This window comes from Piliocolobus tephrosceles, chromosome 2 (assembly GCF_002776525.5).
Source record: "Piliocolobus tephrosceles isolate RC106 chromosome 2, ASM277652v3, whole genome shotgun sequence".
In the NCBI taxonomy this organism is placed as follows: Eukaryota; Metazoa; Chordata; class Mammalia; order Primates; family Cercopithecidae; genus Piliocolobus; species Piliocolobus tephrosceles.
In genome coordinates, this window is record NC_045435.1 from 37607142 (window position 1) to 37622207 (window position 15066).

General features: G+C 42.7%; 1 protein-coding gene across 1 annotated transcript in view; it reads right to left on the reverse strand.

Moving 5' to 3' along the window:
- POLQ (DNA polymerase theta) overlaps positions 1-7875 on the reverse strand; it is a 116911-nt gene extending 109036 nt beyond the window's left edge. The window contains exons 1-4 of the mRNA XM_023214415.3: positions 7572-7875; positions 6584-6763; positions 3166-3296; positions 1228-1384 (exon numbers count right to left, since the gene is read on the reverse strand). Of these exons, the coding sequence (XP_023070183.2) occupies positions 1228-1384; positions 3166-3296; positions 6584-6763; positions 7572-7752 (649 nt within the window). The 5' untranslated portion in view covers positions 7753-7875. The remainder of the gene's footprint in view (positions 1-1227; positions 1385-3165; positions 3297-6583; positions 6764-7571) is intronic.
- Positions 7876-15066: the final 7191 nt, after the last annotated feature.

Sequence of the window (15066 nt, forward strand, 5' to 3'; positions counted from 1 at the left end):
CATGATGTTCTTTTTCCTATCAATAATCTATCTCCAAAATTGTACTGTCTAATGAGTTATTTTAGCACTTATTCATTCATTCACCAAAAAAAAAAAGTATTCTGCCTACCGTGTGCCAGGCACTGTGCTAGGTACATCAGAAATAGCACTTACTAGGGTCTATTGCAACTCTCAAATATTTAAAGTCCAATGAGGTCACAAATAATAAGACAATTCTGATAAAAATCAATTGCAATTTCTCTCTCCAAGCTTTATGGAGCATAGCCCATGTCTGATTCCCACCCTCCACCCCTACCCTACCATAATTTTACCATGGTATTTTTAAGTGTACCACGTTCTCCACAAGTAGCTGATATTCTTGCTACTTCTGCTGCTGAAATCCTTCTATGCCTGTTGCTACCTCTACATAATGGCCTTTCCATAATGGCAAAAAAAAATGCATTAAGATAGAAAATCTGGCCGGGCGCGGTGGCTCAAGCCTGTAATCCCAGCACTTTGGGAGGCCGAGATGGGTGGATCACGAGGTCAGGAGATCGAGACCATCCTGGCTAACACGATGAAACCCCGTCTCTAGTAAAAAATACAAAAAACTAGCCGGGCGAGGTGGCGGGCGCCTGTAGTCCCAGCTACTCAGGAGGCTGAGGCAGGAGAATGGCATGAATCCGGGAAGCAGAGCTTGCAGTGAGCTGAGATCTGGCCACTGCACTCCAGCCTGGGCGACAGAGCGAGACACCCTCTCAAAAAAAAAAAAAAGATAGGAAATCTTCCCAGAATCCCAAGCTCAAATAGAGTGTCAGTTTCTTTAGCTTCCTACCATTTCCATACTAAATGGTAGACTCTAGGTACAAGCCCAAAATAGACACCATAGCAGCAGAATATAGTAACAAAAACACATACACACTAACTGCAAAATGGCATATCTGGCCCAGCAGGCTTCCTTCTATTCCTGGTAAAGTTTAGATAAGAAAGAAGCAAGGAGAAGTTATTGAGGGCTTAAGGACATCCTCTACATTCTGTAAAGTACAAAAATGCAACATAATGGAGTCAATAACAGCAGCAGGACACAAAACTTATAAACGCAGCATTCCTAACATTACAGATGCCAATTCTCGCCTCTAGAAGTAGACAACAGAAAAACAAATGGGACCTACAGAAATCACAACAGCTCCACTTCATTCCATCAAAAATAGCAATAGAAAGTATTTACTTATTTTCTAACTTTCTTACCTAACAGATCCATCTTATTTTCCTCTATGAGGCGATTGATCAGACCATTGGCTCTCTCAATTGTGCAGACTGCAATATCCAATGAAGAGAAATGCCTTGATGGAGAGGTGCTGCCCATATAACCGTCTACTTTTATTCCTACTTCCTGAAACAGACTCTGAATTGAGTAAAAAGGAACAATACAGGTGAAAAAACTTGGAAATTCAAGAGTTATAAACTGGTTCTATCCCAGAACATGGACATAACTATCTAAGGACATCTACCAGATTACTGTCATCAGTTGTTTCTGGCCAGGACACACTGGTTCTTTTTAGATCATATACTAAAAATATAAAGTTTAGAACTGACAAAACTTACATTCCTGTTAAGAGTCAAATAAAATTATGCAATTTTAATGACAGCATAATAATCTAAAAAGTTCTAAGAGCTATTTATAGGAATTAAAATTGGAGAAAAACTACCTTAAGCACTAACATTTTTAATCTAATAAATAGCAAGAAACTAGTTATAACACTTTAAGAAACAAATTTATACTTTATGAGGAAAATAGTCTCATTATCCTAATGACCAATTTTTTAATGTAATTGGAAGAAAAGCTTTTAAAAGTCAAATTCAGTGGGATTTTTATAATGATTTTTTTTTTTTTTTAGTTTAACTTTTAACTAACATACCTTTCAATAAAAAGGATCCTTTCATCATTTTGTTACTTTGGGTCTAAGTTGAGTGATGTTACCATGTAGGACCAGCTTTGTTGGCTATTGTGCCTCTGAAATAACTGTTAAAAAGATTTATAGAACCATAGAAATTTAGAGCTATTCATTCAATAAAATTTTCCTGAGTGTTTACTGAGTTAACCCACAGTGCTAAGGATTAACATCCTAATTTTACAAATAAAAAAACTGAGGCCCAACAGGTTATATGCCTGGCCTAAAGACATAGTTAGTCGCAAAACTGGGACTAGAACCCACATTTCTTTAACAATCAGTATAACAATCTTTCCATTCCAAAAGCACATATTTTTCACTGCAGAAATCACAACAGTAAATTTATTCCACTTAATAAAACACTGTATTTGTGAAAATGCCCTAAAAACTGTGAGCATCATATTGATGTAAACTACTATTAGTCATTTCTGCAGAACAGAGGAACAGATCACATACCTGGAGCTTTACATAAGCACCAATGGATCTTGACCTTCATCCCCTAAATACTACTAAATAGACCTCAATTAGAGCAGGATATGCTTCCTTAAACACTCTTTCCTTTCTATGCTTCAGTCTAGTCCGACTGTTCAATTAAATGCTGATTCTTAACGTGCATGTTTATATGCTAGTTTAAGTATTTTGTTTATTTCCTAAGAAAAGGTTTACAAATTTTTACACAATTTTCACCAATTATTCTTTTGATTTGATGGCCCCTTCTCCTTAATAATAATTTTTTTTAAGTTTCCTTCTGTAATTTTTTTTAATTTTTTTCTTTTTTTTTTTTTGAGACAGAGTCTCACTCTGTTGCCTAGGCTGGAGTGCAATAGCGCAATCTCGGCTTACTGTAACCTCTGCCTCCCAGGTTCAAGCAATTCTCTCACCTCAGCCTCCCGAGTAGCTGGGATTACAGGTGTGCGCCACCACGCCCAGCTAATTTTTGTATTTTTAGTAGAGATGGGGTTTCACCATGTTGGCCAGGCTGGTCTCGATCTCCTGACCTCAGGTGACCCGCTCACCTCAGTCTCCCAAAGTGCTGGGATTACAGGCGTGAACCACCACACCCAGCCCCCTGCTGTAAATTTTTAATGCTTTTAGCAGTCACCTCTTAAAGTTACATGGGATGCAATAAAGAACTTTGTTTTCCACTTGCTTTTATAATTCTATTTCAAATGAATGAAACCAAGGCTGCCAATAATGAAACTTTCACTATTTCTAACTTAGTAAAAAACATTACCTGGAGGTAGTATTTCTTCTCTTTAGCCACAGAAACAAAGGGAAGAATAAACAAAGCTTTCTTCCGCATTTCCAAAACCCGCTTCAAAATAAGTAATTCTGCCACAAGAGTCTTCCCAGCACTTGTAGGAGCTAAAACATGATTATTCCACAATATTATAAGAAAAAAGTAATATTTGGTACAATTCATTAATAAATGTTTTAAGCCACGTGTAGTACTACAGAGCCTAAGGCTAACGGATCACTAAGGGCCCAACAGCACTTAAAATCTTTACACACTGAAATGCCCTTTACTTTAAACCAGCTGTCTTAATAGCCTCAACTAAAAACAGTGTAAACAAATCTTTATATCAGCAATATATGATGACTACTACTGAGTACCTAGTTTATACCTAAAGATCCTTTCCTTTAAGTACCAAATGGGTAAAGGCCCGCTTTGAGGAAGTAGATGAACAACTTTATTATGATAGGAGCTACGATCGAAGTTGAGGAAAAGGGCTAGGCACGGTGGCTCACACCTGTAAACCCAGCACTTTAGGAGGCCGAGGCCGGGGGATCACTTGAGGTCATGAGTTTGAAACCATCCTGGACAACATGGTAAAACCCCATCTCTATTACTATAAAAATAAAAAATAATAATAGCCGGGCGTGGTGGCAGGCACCTGTAATCCCAGTTACTCCAGAGGCTGAGACACAAGAATCGCTTCATCCTGGGAGGCAGAGGTTGCAGTGAGCTGAGATCACCCCACTGCACTCCAGCCTGGGCGACAGTGAGAGATTTCGTTTCAAAAAGAAAAAAAAAAGAAAAGAAAAGAAGTGGAAGAAAAGGAGTTGCAAGGAATCTTACGGAAAGAAAACAGAATTTATGAGAAGGTAAGGAAGAAAGCAAAGGGAAGCCGGGGTGGTGGCTGACACCTGCAATCCCAGCACTTTGGGAGGCCGAGATGGGCAAGGTGGTGTGCGTCTGTAATCCCAGCATCTCAGAAGGCTTGAGAATCACTTAAACCCAGGAAGCGGAGGCTGCAGTCACACCATTGCACTATAGCATGGGTGACACAGCGAGACTCCATTCCAGAAAAAAAAAGAAAGGAAGAGGAAAGGAAGGCCATGCCTAAGAAACAGCATATGGTACAAAGGGCCTACAAGAAATCCTGGCATGTTCAGATGACATAGTAGGTAATTTACTAAGCATAGAGTATAAAGTACCCCAGGGGTATAAAAGAAGAGATATGAAAGTGCCACAAGAAGAATTTATAATCCCACTATTTAAGGAGTTTAAACCTTGTCCTGAAAGCAATGTAGTGTGACAGATGAGTTTTATGAAAAGGAGTGACAAGATCATATTTGTACTTTATAAAGATCTCTTTGGACTGGGCACAGTGAATCATGCCTGTAATCTCAAAACTTTGGGAGGATCACTTGAGCCCAGGAGTTCAAGACCAGCCTGAGCAACACAGTGCCACCCTCATCTCTACAAAAAATTTAAACAAAAAATTGGGGCTGAGTGTGGTGGCGGGCGCCTGTTAATTCCAGCTGCTCGGGACGCTGAGGCAGGAGAATTACTTGAACCCGGGAGGCAGAGGTTGCAGTGAGCTGATATTGTGCCATTGCACTCCAGCCTGGGCAACAAGAGCGAAACTCCATCCAAAAAAAAAAAGACTACTTTGGCTGCAGGAGCAGGGCAAGATCAGAGGAAAACAATGAATTAGTTTCAAAGCTACTGCATAATCTAGAAGAAAGATGATAATGAACTGTACTAGGTAATGGACCTAAAAACAGAAAGGAGGTGTCAGAAGCAAGAGATATACGAGGTAACAGACACCTGGACTTGGTGATTAATTGTATAAGCTGGTGACCAGAGTTCTGAATGATACCCAAGTTTCGGTTTCAAGCAACTGAAATGGTCACACCACTATGCCACTGCCACTGACTGCGACCTCTTAGCATTTACAAGTATTTTATTTTGTATTTTATTTTTTGTAATGCCCTTTCACAATACAAGTACTTTCTATGTGCCAAAAACTGTTCTGAGTTCTTATATATTAAATAATTTAATCAACCCTAAGTACTACCAATGCACACATACTCACAAACACATATATACTCTCTCACTCTTCCTAAGCAATCTGTGAGGCTGCATAGCCAGCAAGTGATAGCTTTCAAATCCAACCAGTCTAATTCCACTGCCTGAACTTATATCTGCTGATAATTATTTAATTCTTTCTTACAGCCATAATGAAAAAAATCTGTGTGACTCGCAATTTCGGAGAAAACTGACACAAAGGAATTGCATCTTACCAAATGATTAGATTTAAAGTCAGTGTAGAAAGCATGGGTTAAAAATTGTGTATGTCATAGTTGCCCTTGAAAACCCATATAGGGCCAGGCATGGTGGCTCATGCCTGTAATCCCAGGACTTTGGGAGGCTGACTTTGGATCACCTGAGGTCAGGAGTTCGAGACCAGCCTGACCAAGATGGTGAAACCCCGTCTCTACTAAAAATACAAAAATTAGCTGGGCATGGTGGCAGGCATCTGTAATCCCAGCTACTCAGGAGGCTGAGGCAGGAGAATCACTTGAACCCAGGAGGCAGAGGTTGCAGTGAGCTGAGATCACGCCATTGCACTCCAGTCTAGGCAACAGAGCAAGACTCCATCGCAAAAAAAAAAAAAAAAAAAAAGCCCATAAAAATTGTATATAAAGTATATTACATATTATTTGTATATACAACCCTGTACTAACAGGTCAATTTATAGCTGGGCACAGTGACTCACACCTATAATCCCAGCATTTGGGAGGCTAAGGTGGGCGGATCACTTGAGGTCAGAAGTTCAAGACTAGCCTGGCCAACATGGTGAAATCCCATCTCTACTAAAAATACAAAAAAGTAGCCGGACCTGGTGGCACACGCCTGTAATCTCTGCTACTTGGGAGGCTGAGGCAGAAGAATCGCTTGAACCTGGGAAGTGGAAGTTGCAGTGAGCCCAGATAGTGCCACTGCACTCCAGCCTGGAGCGAGACTCCATCAAAAAACAAAAACAAAAACAAAAAACTCAATTAACAAACATATAATGATAATACTCATACCCTGAAAAGCAACCAGGATCAAACAGGGGAAGGGCAGATTTACATCTCCCTTTGTACACTCAGTGGGATATTATGTTTGTTGAGAATGATGGCAGGCAGAATTGCCCACTCTTTAAACTGTCATTTTTCTTGCTTCCCCCATCCCCAAACAATAAAACTTTGTAACTTAAATATAAATAAATAAAACTCCACTTTTCGCACAGATTTTAAGATTTTCTCTAGTTATAAAGCACTGCCTCATTCACCTTTTAAAAGAGCCACAACTACCTCAATAGAGTATTGTTTACATTCATATCTTAAAAATAGTAATTAATTTACATAAATTTCGATACCTGAATAAACTAAATTCTTTCCTTCCAGGACTTGTCCAAGCAAAAGGCACTCTGCCTGCCATTCGAACATCTTTTTTACACCAAAACTGTGGTATTTTTCCAGAACTGCTTTAGGAAGTCCCCAGTTGGCCAATAGTAGCTTGTCTATTTGGTAGTCGGGAACTGTAGGCTTGCATTCTCCTTTTAGGAAAAAGAAAAAATTAAAAATTTAATTTATTTCTAATATATGAGTTTGACAATGAGCCCTTCACCGTGTGTTGGAATTCCTACATGTTGAAATGAAGCTCTTTAAAGCACATCCTGACTTCAAGAATCTTATGAGAAATTGGCCATGTATAGAAAATAAATTGTTATTTACTGCATATAATAAAAACAATTCCTTAAAAGCCTCAAACAAACAAAAAAGCGTGTAATACACAGTAGATAAAGGATGTTGGAATTACGGGTGGAGTTGGGGGAAGAGGGCAATATGGAAGCACTACAAAGCTAAGTTAGGTGAGTTTCTATTTATAGTAAGTTTTAGTTCCATGACGACTGCACAACTAACGATTTTAAAAAACTGGGTCGACATCCACGGGACACCCAACCAATCTTATTACGAATCCCTTCCAGCCTTCCTCTGGACGCCAAACAGCGTGTGCCATACTCCAGGCCCAACAATCCTGTCATAAGGGTCTGTAAGGAGTACTCGGTACTGTGAGGAACGAGCCCCCGCACAGGTGATGGGATTTGGCTAACTAGGAAGTTGTTTCTGTAAAGGTCGAAAGACCCAGAAGCCACGTGAATATTAATACCAGGCGATCACTGAAAACACGCGTATGTCTGAACAGAAAGTGACCTGCCACACCAGGCCCGAGTCACAGAGAAGGGGAGTAGAAGCCCAATGGGGTATGCAGTGAAGCAAGTCCCGTGGGGTGAGGACACCTCCCAACCCATGGCCCGGCGGAGCTGCCCCCGTTGCCCGCGGCCTCCCGGGTTCCTGGAGCACCTGCAGCTGCGGCCGACTGAGGGCTGCGGTCCTTCAGGCAGCGACCCAGGCCCGGCGGCGGACTCAGCACGGACCCGGAGAGGAGCTGGGGGCTGGCACTGCTGTCACCGCCGCTTCCCGAGAACGAATCTGAGCCTGATTCTGAACGCCGCCGTTTCCCACTCCGACGCAGAAGATTCATGGCAAATCCTTCTCGGCCGATCAGGGCAAGCCACAGTTCCAGCGTCCTCCCTCTCGGGAGAACCCCGGCCTGGCAAAAGGTGCGGTCATCTTCCCGCCGGTCTTCAAACTCAAGCCTCCCGGCCCGCCCCGGAACTATAGAGTTCTCCGTGGCGTAACTAACCCGAAAGCCATAGAATCGTGGGGAAGGAGCGGCTCTCGCTGCTGCCTAAGACTTCCGGCCTCCAGCCTCCGTGGTTGGTTACTATGAGAGGTAGATTAAATAGAAAGAATACAGAATCTACAGTTATAACCATACTGACCTAAAAACCTTCATTCTCTTTTTGTCCATTTCTGGTTTGAATAGGAAGGCCATGCTAACTTCATAAAATGGGCTGCCCATAATAAGTAGATCAGGGAAGTAGCTCTTCTTAACGTATTGGTATTTTGTAAAAAATTATTTCAGATTGAGAAGCATTAATGCAAGATAGCCTAGGGTTTCTAATAGAGCATAATTTCCCCCTTTTACCTAGTGTATGATGGTAGGGTAGGGCTATTTCTGAACACAATTTCCATTTTAGCCAGCATGCATTGTGAGGAATATGTAATGAGGAACTGGGGATTGCTGGCTGACAGACCCCGACACACTGTATGAACGCCGCGAAGAAGGGGCTCTGAATATACCCGAGGGATCGTTATGAGTCAAGAGCTTAGTAATGCATCTGTATTGTCCCTTTTGTAAAGGTAGAAGCGAACGAGTTCTGGACGTAAAACAGTGAACATTCATTACCTAGTTGCACAATTCATTTCACCAAGCCTAGTAGGTCCCAAGCCTGACCTGAAGAGGCTGTGCAATTCTAGAGCACTAAAAATCTCAAAAGGTCCAGTCCAATTAAAAAAAAAAAAAAAAAAAAAAAAAAAACTCGAATACAATCTGGGGCCGGGCGCGGTGGCTCAAGCCTGTAATCCCAGCACTTTGGGAGGCCGAGACGGGCGGATCACGAGGTCAGGAGATCGAGACCATCCTGGCGAACACGGTGAAACCCCGTCTCTACTAAAAATACAAAAAACTAGCCTGGCGAGGTGGCGGGCGCCTGTAGTCCCGGCTACTCAGGAGGCTGAGGCAGGAGAATGGCGTAAACCCGAAAGGCGGAGCTTGCAGTGAGCTGAGATCGGCCACTGCACCCCAGCCTGGGCGACAGAGCGAGACTCCGTTTCAAAAAAAAAAACAATACAATCTGGAAAATAACATTCGAACCATCAATTCTTTCCTTGAAAACCTAACTTATTTTAAGTGATTTAAATGACAATATTCTAAATTTCCACGAGATGGCGACATTACTCCGTGAATGAGACATTTTTCCTTCACCTTTTATGCAATCAACAACTATTTATTGAGTATCTACTGTAAGCTACCCACTGGGTAAATGGCAGTGAAATGGCATAAAATGGTTCCCTCTTTCGAAGAGAAAGAGTGTAGAGAACAAGGCAGACATTAAACAAGTCAGTCAATGAAGTGTGCCATATGCTCAGGCAGAAATGAATAGAGTACTATTAAAGAAATAAAAGAGATCCGGCCGGGCATGGTGGCTCACGCCTGTAATCCCAGCACTTTGGGAGGCCGAGGCAGGCAGATCTCCTAAGGTTGGGGGTTCGAGACCAGCCTGACCAACATGGAGAAACCCCGTCTCTACTGCAAAAAAAAAAAAAAAAAAAAAAAAAGAGAAAGAAAAGAAAAGAAAGGCCAGGCACAGTGGCTCATGCCTGTAATCCCAGCACTTTGGGAGGCTGAGGCGGGTGGATCACGAGGTCAGGAGATTGAGACCATCCTGGCTAGCACAGTGAAACCCGTCTCTACTAAAAATACAAAAAAAAATTAGCCAGGTCTGGTGGCACGCGCCTGTAATCCCAGCAACTTGGGAGGCTGAGGCAGGAGAATCACTTGAACCCGGGAGGTGGAGGATGTAGTGAGCTGAGATTTTGCCATTGTATTCCAGCCTGGGTGACAAGAGTGAAACTTCATCTAAAAAAAAAAAAAAGAAACAAAGAAACAAAGAAAGAAAGAAAGAAAAGTAGATTAATAATGTAAGCTATATAGTCAGGCATGGTGGCTCATGCCTGTAATCCCAGCACTTTGGGAGGCCAAGGTGGGTGGATCACGTGATCAGGAGTTCAAGACCAGCCTGGCCAAGATGGTGAAACCCTGTCTCTACTAAAAATACAAAAAAAAAGTAGCCGGGTGCAGTGGTAAGTGCCTGTAATCCCAGCTACTCAGTAGGCAGAGGCAGGAGAATCACTTGAATCCAGGAGTTGGAGGTTGCAGTGAGCCAAGATCACACCACTGCACTCCAGCCTGGCCGACAGAGCAAGACTCCATCTCAAAAAAAAAGAAAAAAAAAAAGAGTTAGAAGATGAGGGGAAAGTTGAAGCTAAGTGAATTAGCAATTAATTTCAAAAAGCAAAATTGTTCATATTGATATTTAAGTGAAAAAAGTGGCTTATAAAATTTAATAGGAAGCATGATACAAATATTTTGGAAAAATATAAACACATAGACACACTCAATAGAAATAAGTACATTATGACGGGCACAGTGGCTCCCACCTGTAATACCAGCACTTCAGGAGGCCAAGGCGGGCAGATCACCTGAGGTCAGGAGTTTGAGATTAGTTTGGCTAACGTGGTGAAGCCCCTATCTACTAAAAATACAAAATTAGTTGGGTGTAGTGGTGCACGCCTGTAGTCCCAGCTACTTACGAGGCTGAGGCAGGAGAATCACTTGAACCCGGGAGGTGGAGGATGTAGTGAGCTGAGATTTTGCCATTGTACTCCAGCCTGGGCGACAAGAGTGAAACTTCATCCAAATTTAAAAAAAAAAAGAATGAAAGAAAGAAAGAAAAAAAGAAAAGTAGATTAAAAATGTAAGCTATATAGCCAGGTGTGGTGGTTCATGCCTATAATCCCAGCACTTTGGGAGTCAGAGATGGGCAGAACATCTGAGGTCAGGAGTTCAAGACCAACCTGGCCAACATAGCAAAATAGCAAAATTTCTACTACTAAAAATACAAAAATTAGCCAGGTATGGTAGCACACACCTGTAATCCCAGCTACTTGGAAGACTGAGGGCAGGAGAATCACTTGAACCAGGGAGGTGGAGGTTGCAATGAGCCTAGATTGCACCATTGCACTCCAGCCTGGGTGACAGAGCAAGACTCCATCTGAAAAAAATAAAAAAATAAAAATAAAATAAAATACTGCTTGTATCAGGCCATTCTTGTATTGCTATAAAGAAATACTTGGCTGGGCGTGGTGGCTCATGTCTGTAATCCCAGCACTTTGGGAGGCCAAGACAGGTGGATCACTTAAGGTCAGGAGTTTGAGACTAGCCTGGCCAACATGGTGAAACCCCATCTCTACCAAAAAATACAAAAATGAGCCGGGCGTGGCGGCATGTGCCTGTGATCTCAGCTACTTGAGAACTGAGACAGGAGAATCACTTGAAGCCAGGAGGCAGAGGTTGCAGTGAGCTGAGATCGCACCACTGCACTCCAGCCTGGCCAATAGAGCAAGACTTCATCTTAAAAAAACAAACAAACAACAAGAAAAACAGGGCCGGATGCAGTCACTCACGCCTGTAATCCCAGCACTTTGGGAGGCCGAGGTGGGTGGATTACTAGAGGTCGAGAGTTCCAGACCAGCCTGACCAACATGGCGAAACCCCATCTCTACTAAAAATACAAAAATTAGCTAGGCATGGTGGCGCACGCTTGTAATCCCAGCTACTTGGGAGACTGAGGCAAGAGAATCTCTTGAACCCCGGGGGTGGAGGTTGCAGTGAGCAGAGATCACGCCACTTCACTCCAGCCTGGGAGAAAGAGTGAATGAAACTCCATGAAAGAAAGAAAGAAAGAAAGAGAGAGAGAGAGACAAGGAAGGAAGGAGGGAGGGAGGGAAGGAGGGAGGGAGGAAGGGAGGGAGGAAGGAAGGAAAGAAAAGAAAAGAAAAGAAAAGAAAAGAAAAGAAAAGAAAGAAGGAAGGAAGGAAGGAAGGAAGGAAGGAAGGAAGGAAGGAAGGAAGGAAGGAAGGAAAGAAAGAAAGAAAGGAGGGAGGGAAGGAGAGACCTGAGACTGGGTATTTTATAAAAGAAAGAAGTTTAATTGGCTCAGGGTTCTACAGGCTTTACAAGAAGCATAGTGCTAGCATCTACTCAATTTTTAAGGAGGCCTCAGAAAGCTTATAATCATAGTGGAAGGCAAAGGGGAAGCAAGCACCTCACATGGAGAAAGAAGCAAGCAAGAAGGAGAGTGCAGGGGTAGGGGTTGGGGGTGCCATACACATTTAAATGACCAGGTGTTGTATAAACTCAGAGTCTGAGAGCTCACTTATCACCAAGAGGATGGCCCAAGCCATCCATGAAGGATCCGCCCCCATGATCCAAACCTTCCACCAGACCCCGCCTCCAACACTGGGGATTACAGTTCAACATGAGGTTTGGGTGGGGACAAATATCCAAACTGTATCACTGCTCAAATATATTGTCTCTCCTTCCAGATTTCTAATTAGAAATATATTAACCTTTCCCACTCTATTCTACCCATTTCTTAATTTCTTTCTTTCTTTCTTTCTTTTTTTTTTTTTTGTGAGATAGAGTCCTGCTCTGTTGCCCAGGCTAGAGTGCAGTGGTGTGATCTTGGCTCAGTGCAACCTCTGACTCCCGGGCTCAAGCAATTATCTTGCCTCAGCCTCCCCAGTAGCTGGGATTACAGGTACCCACCACCACGCCCAGCTAATTTTTTTGTATTTTTTAGTAGAGATGGGGTTTCACCATGTTGGCCAGGCTGGTCTTGAACTCCTGACCTCAGGTGATTTGCCCATCTCGGCCTCCCAAAGTGCTGCGATTACAGGTGTGAACCACCTTACCTGGTCCCATTTCTTAATTTCTTCCTCCTTGGGAAAGGATATTCCCAGCAGCTGGGATCTTGGCATTTCCTCTTCCCATAGACGATCTTGTATCCTTGAAGAAAAATTTTCAAGAAACTGTTTGAACTTGAGGGTTTTTGCTCACTTAGTTATGGAAGATCAGCTTTAAACATTGATTTTAGGGTTTTCCTGAAATATTTTGTCACAATCAAAATTGTTGTTGATCAAGGCCTACCCATTTCTTTTATAAATGAGAAAGAAAAAAAGAAAAAAATTACATTAATTAATGCAATTATTCCACAGATATTCTGATTTAAAAGTTATCTTCTCAGTGAGGCCTTCCTTGACCACTCTTTCTAAATATCCCCCATTGGCTCAGCTCTTGTTTTCTCTTCCTCTGCTTTATAGTCTTCATAACACTTTTAAGTCTCTGTAACATATTGTTTACTTTTTTATTTATTTACTTTTTTATTTTTATTTTTTGAGACAGAATCTTGCTCTGTCACCCAGGCTAGAGTGCAGTAGCATGATCTCTGCTAACTGCAACCTCCCCTTCCCAGGTTCAAGCTATTCTTCCACCTCAGCCTCCCAAAGTAGCTGGGATTACAGGCGTACTGTACAGGCGTGCACCACCATGCCCAGCTAATTTTTGTATTTTTAGTAGACACGTTTTTTTCACCATGTTGGCCTAGCTGGTCTTGAACTCCTGGCCTCAAGCAATGCACCTGCCTGAGCCTCCCAAAGTGCTGGGATTACAGGCATGAGCCACCACGCCAGGCCATTTGCATTTATTTACATTTTTATGGACTTCCTCACCAGAAAGTAAGTTCCATGAAGGCAGGAACTTTGCCTTCTAGTCTTATCTCCAGCACTTAGTACAATGTATGACACATAGTGGACACTCACAGATATTTGTGAAATGAGTGAGTGACCACTATGTCAGACACATTGCTGGGCTCTGGGATACAGTGATGAATGAATGAGACACAGTCTCGCCTTTTGTGAATCTCAATTTCAAACCATCTGACTACATTTTCTAAAGTTTTTCACTTTTGTTCTTTGACTTGGAAAAAGAGAGGTTTAGTCTGAGGAAGGCTTTACTGAGTGTGCTATGTTCCCTGAGATATAAATATTAACCACTCATATTAGAGACAAGAATTGTGAGCATTTGAGAATGATTCCTAAACTTTGAATCTCCTGGAGTTTGATATTTGTGCCCTGATTTCCTTAGTCTGATTTGTCCTTTTTCTTCCTCCTGGAATAAGAGAAGGAAGAGCTATAAAAACCTTGAAGAAGACTTTTTTTTTTTTTTTTTTTTTTAGATACGGTCTCACTGTGTTGTCCAGGCTGGACTGCAGTGGCTTTTCACAGGCACAATCAGGACACTGTAGCCTACAATGCCCAGGCTCCAGCAATCTTCCTGCCTCATCCTCCCAAGTGGCTGGACTATAGGCCTGCACCACCACATCCTTGAAAGAGGCTTTTACCAATGAAGCAAGAATGAGGCAAAGGTCAAGAATTGAATTATATTTCCAGTGACTCACACCTGTAAGCCTAGAACCTTGGGAGGCTGAGGTGGGTAGATCTCTTGAACCCAGGAGTTTCAGACCAGCCTGAGCAACATGTCAAAACCCCATCTCTACTAAAAATACAAAAATTAGTCAGGTGTGGTGACCCACACCTGTGATCCCGGCTACTCAGGAGGCTGAGGTGGGAGGATTCCTTGAGCCCAGGAGGTGGAGTTTGCAGTGAGCTGAGATCACACTACTGCACTCCCCTCCAGCCTGGGTGACAGTGTTACCAGAGGTTTGTTGTTCTTAGAGCTCCCAAAATGGTGGCAGGCCGCTTCCAAGGTGGCGGCAAGCCTCTTGTTCTCTGACCTGGGGTTCTTGGCCTCATGGATTCCAAGGAATGGAATTGTGGGCCATGCAGTGAGTGTTATAGCTCTATTCAGCTAGATTAGGACGAACCCTGGGCACTTAGCCCCATCAGAACAATGTCAGGCCTCTAGCCTGATTGGGAGCAGCAATGGGCGCGGCCTAGCTGGATCAGAAGTGCAGCAGACACCCTGCTGGATCCGGAGGGTTGGAAGTCAGCAGCGCGTCTGTGACGGCAGCAAACAGCAATGGTGGATGGCGAGTGAAAGCTCAGCTCCAGTTGTAACAAACACGGACCAGAAGAGTGTGCAGTTGCAAGATTTAATAGAGTGAAAACAGAGGTCCCATAAAATGGGAGGGGACCCAAAGGGGGTTGCCACTCTGGGCTCACATGCCTGGGGTTTATATCCCAACCATTGTCCCTCCCCCTGTGCTCTCAGGTGATATATGATTTGACTATGGCTTTACCTCCTGCTTTAGCCTAATTTGTATTTTAGTGAGCCCTCTTTACTTTTTTTTTTTTTTTTTTTTTTTTTTTT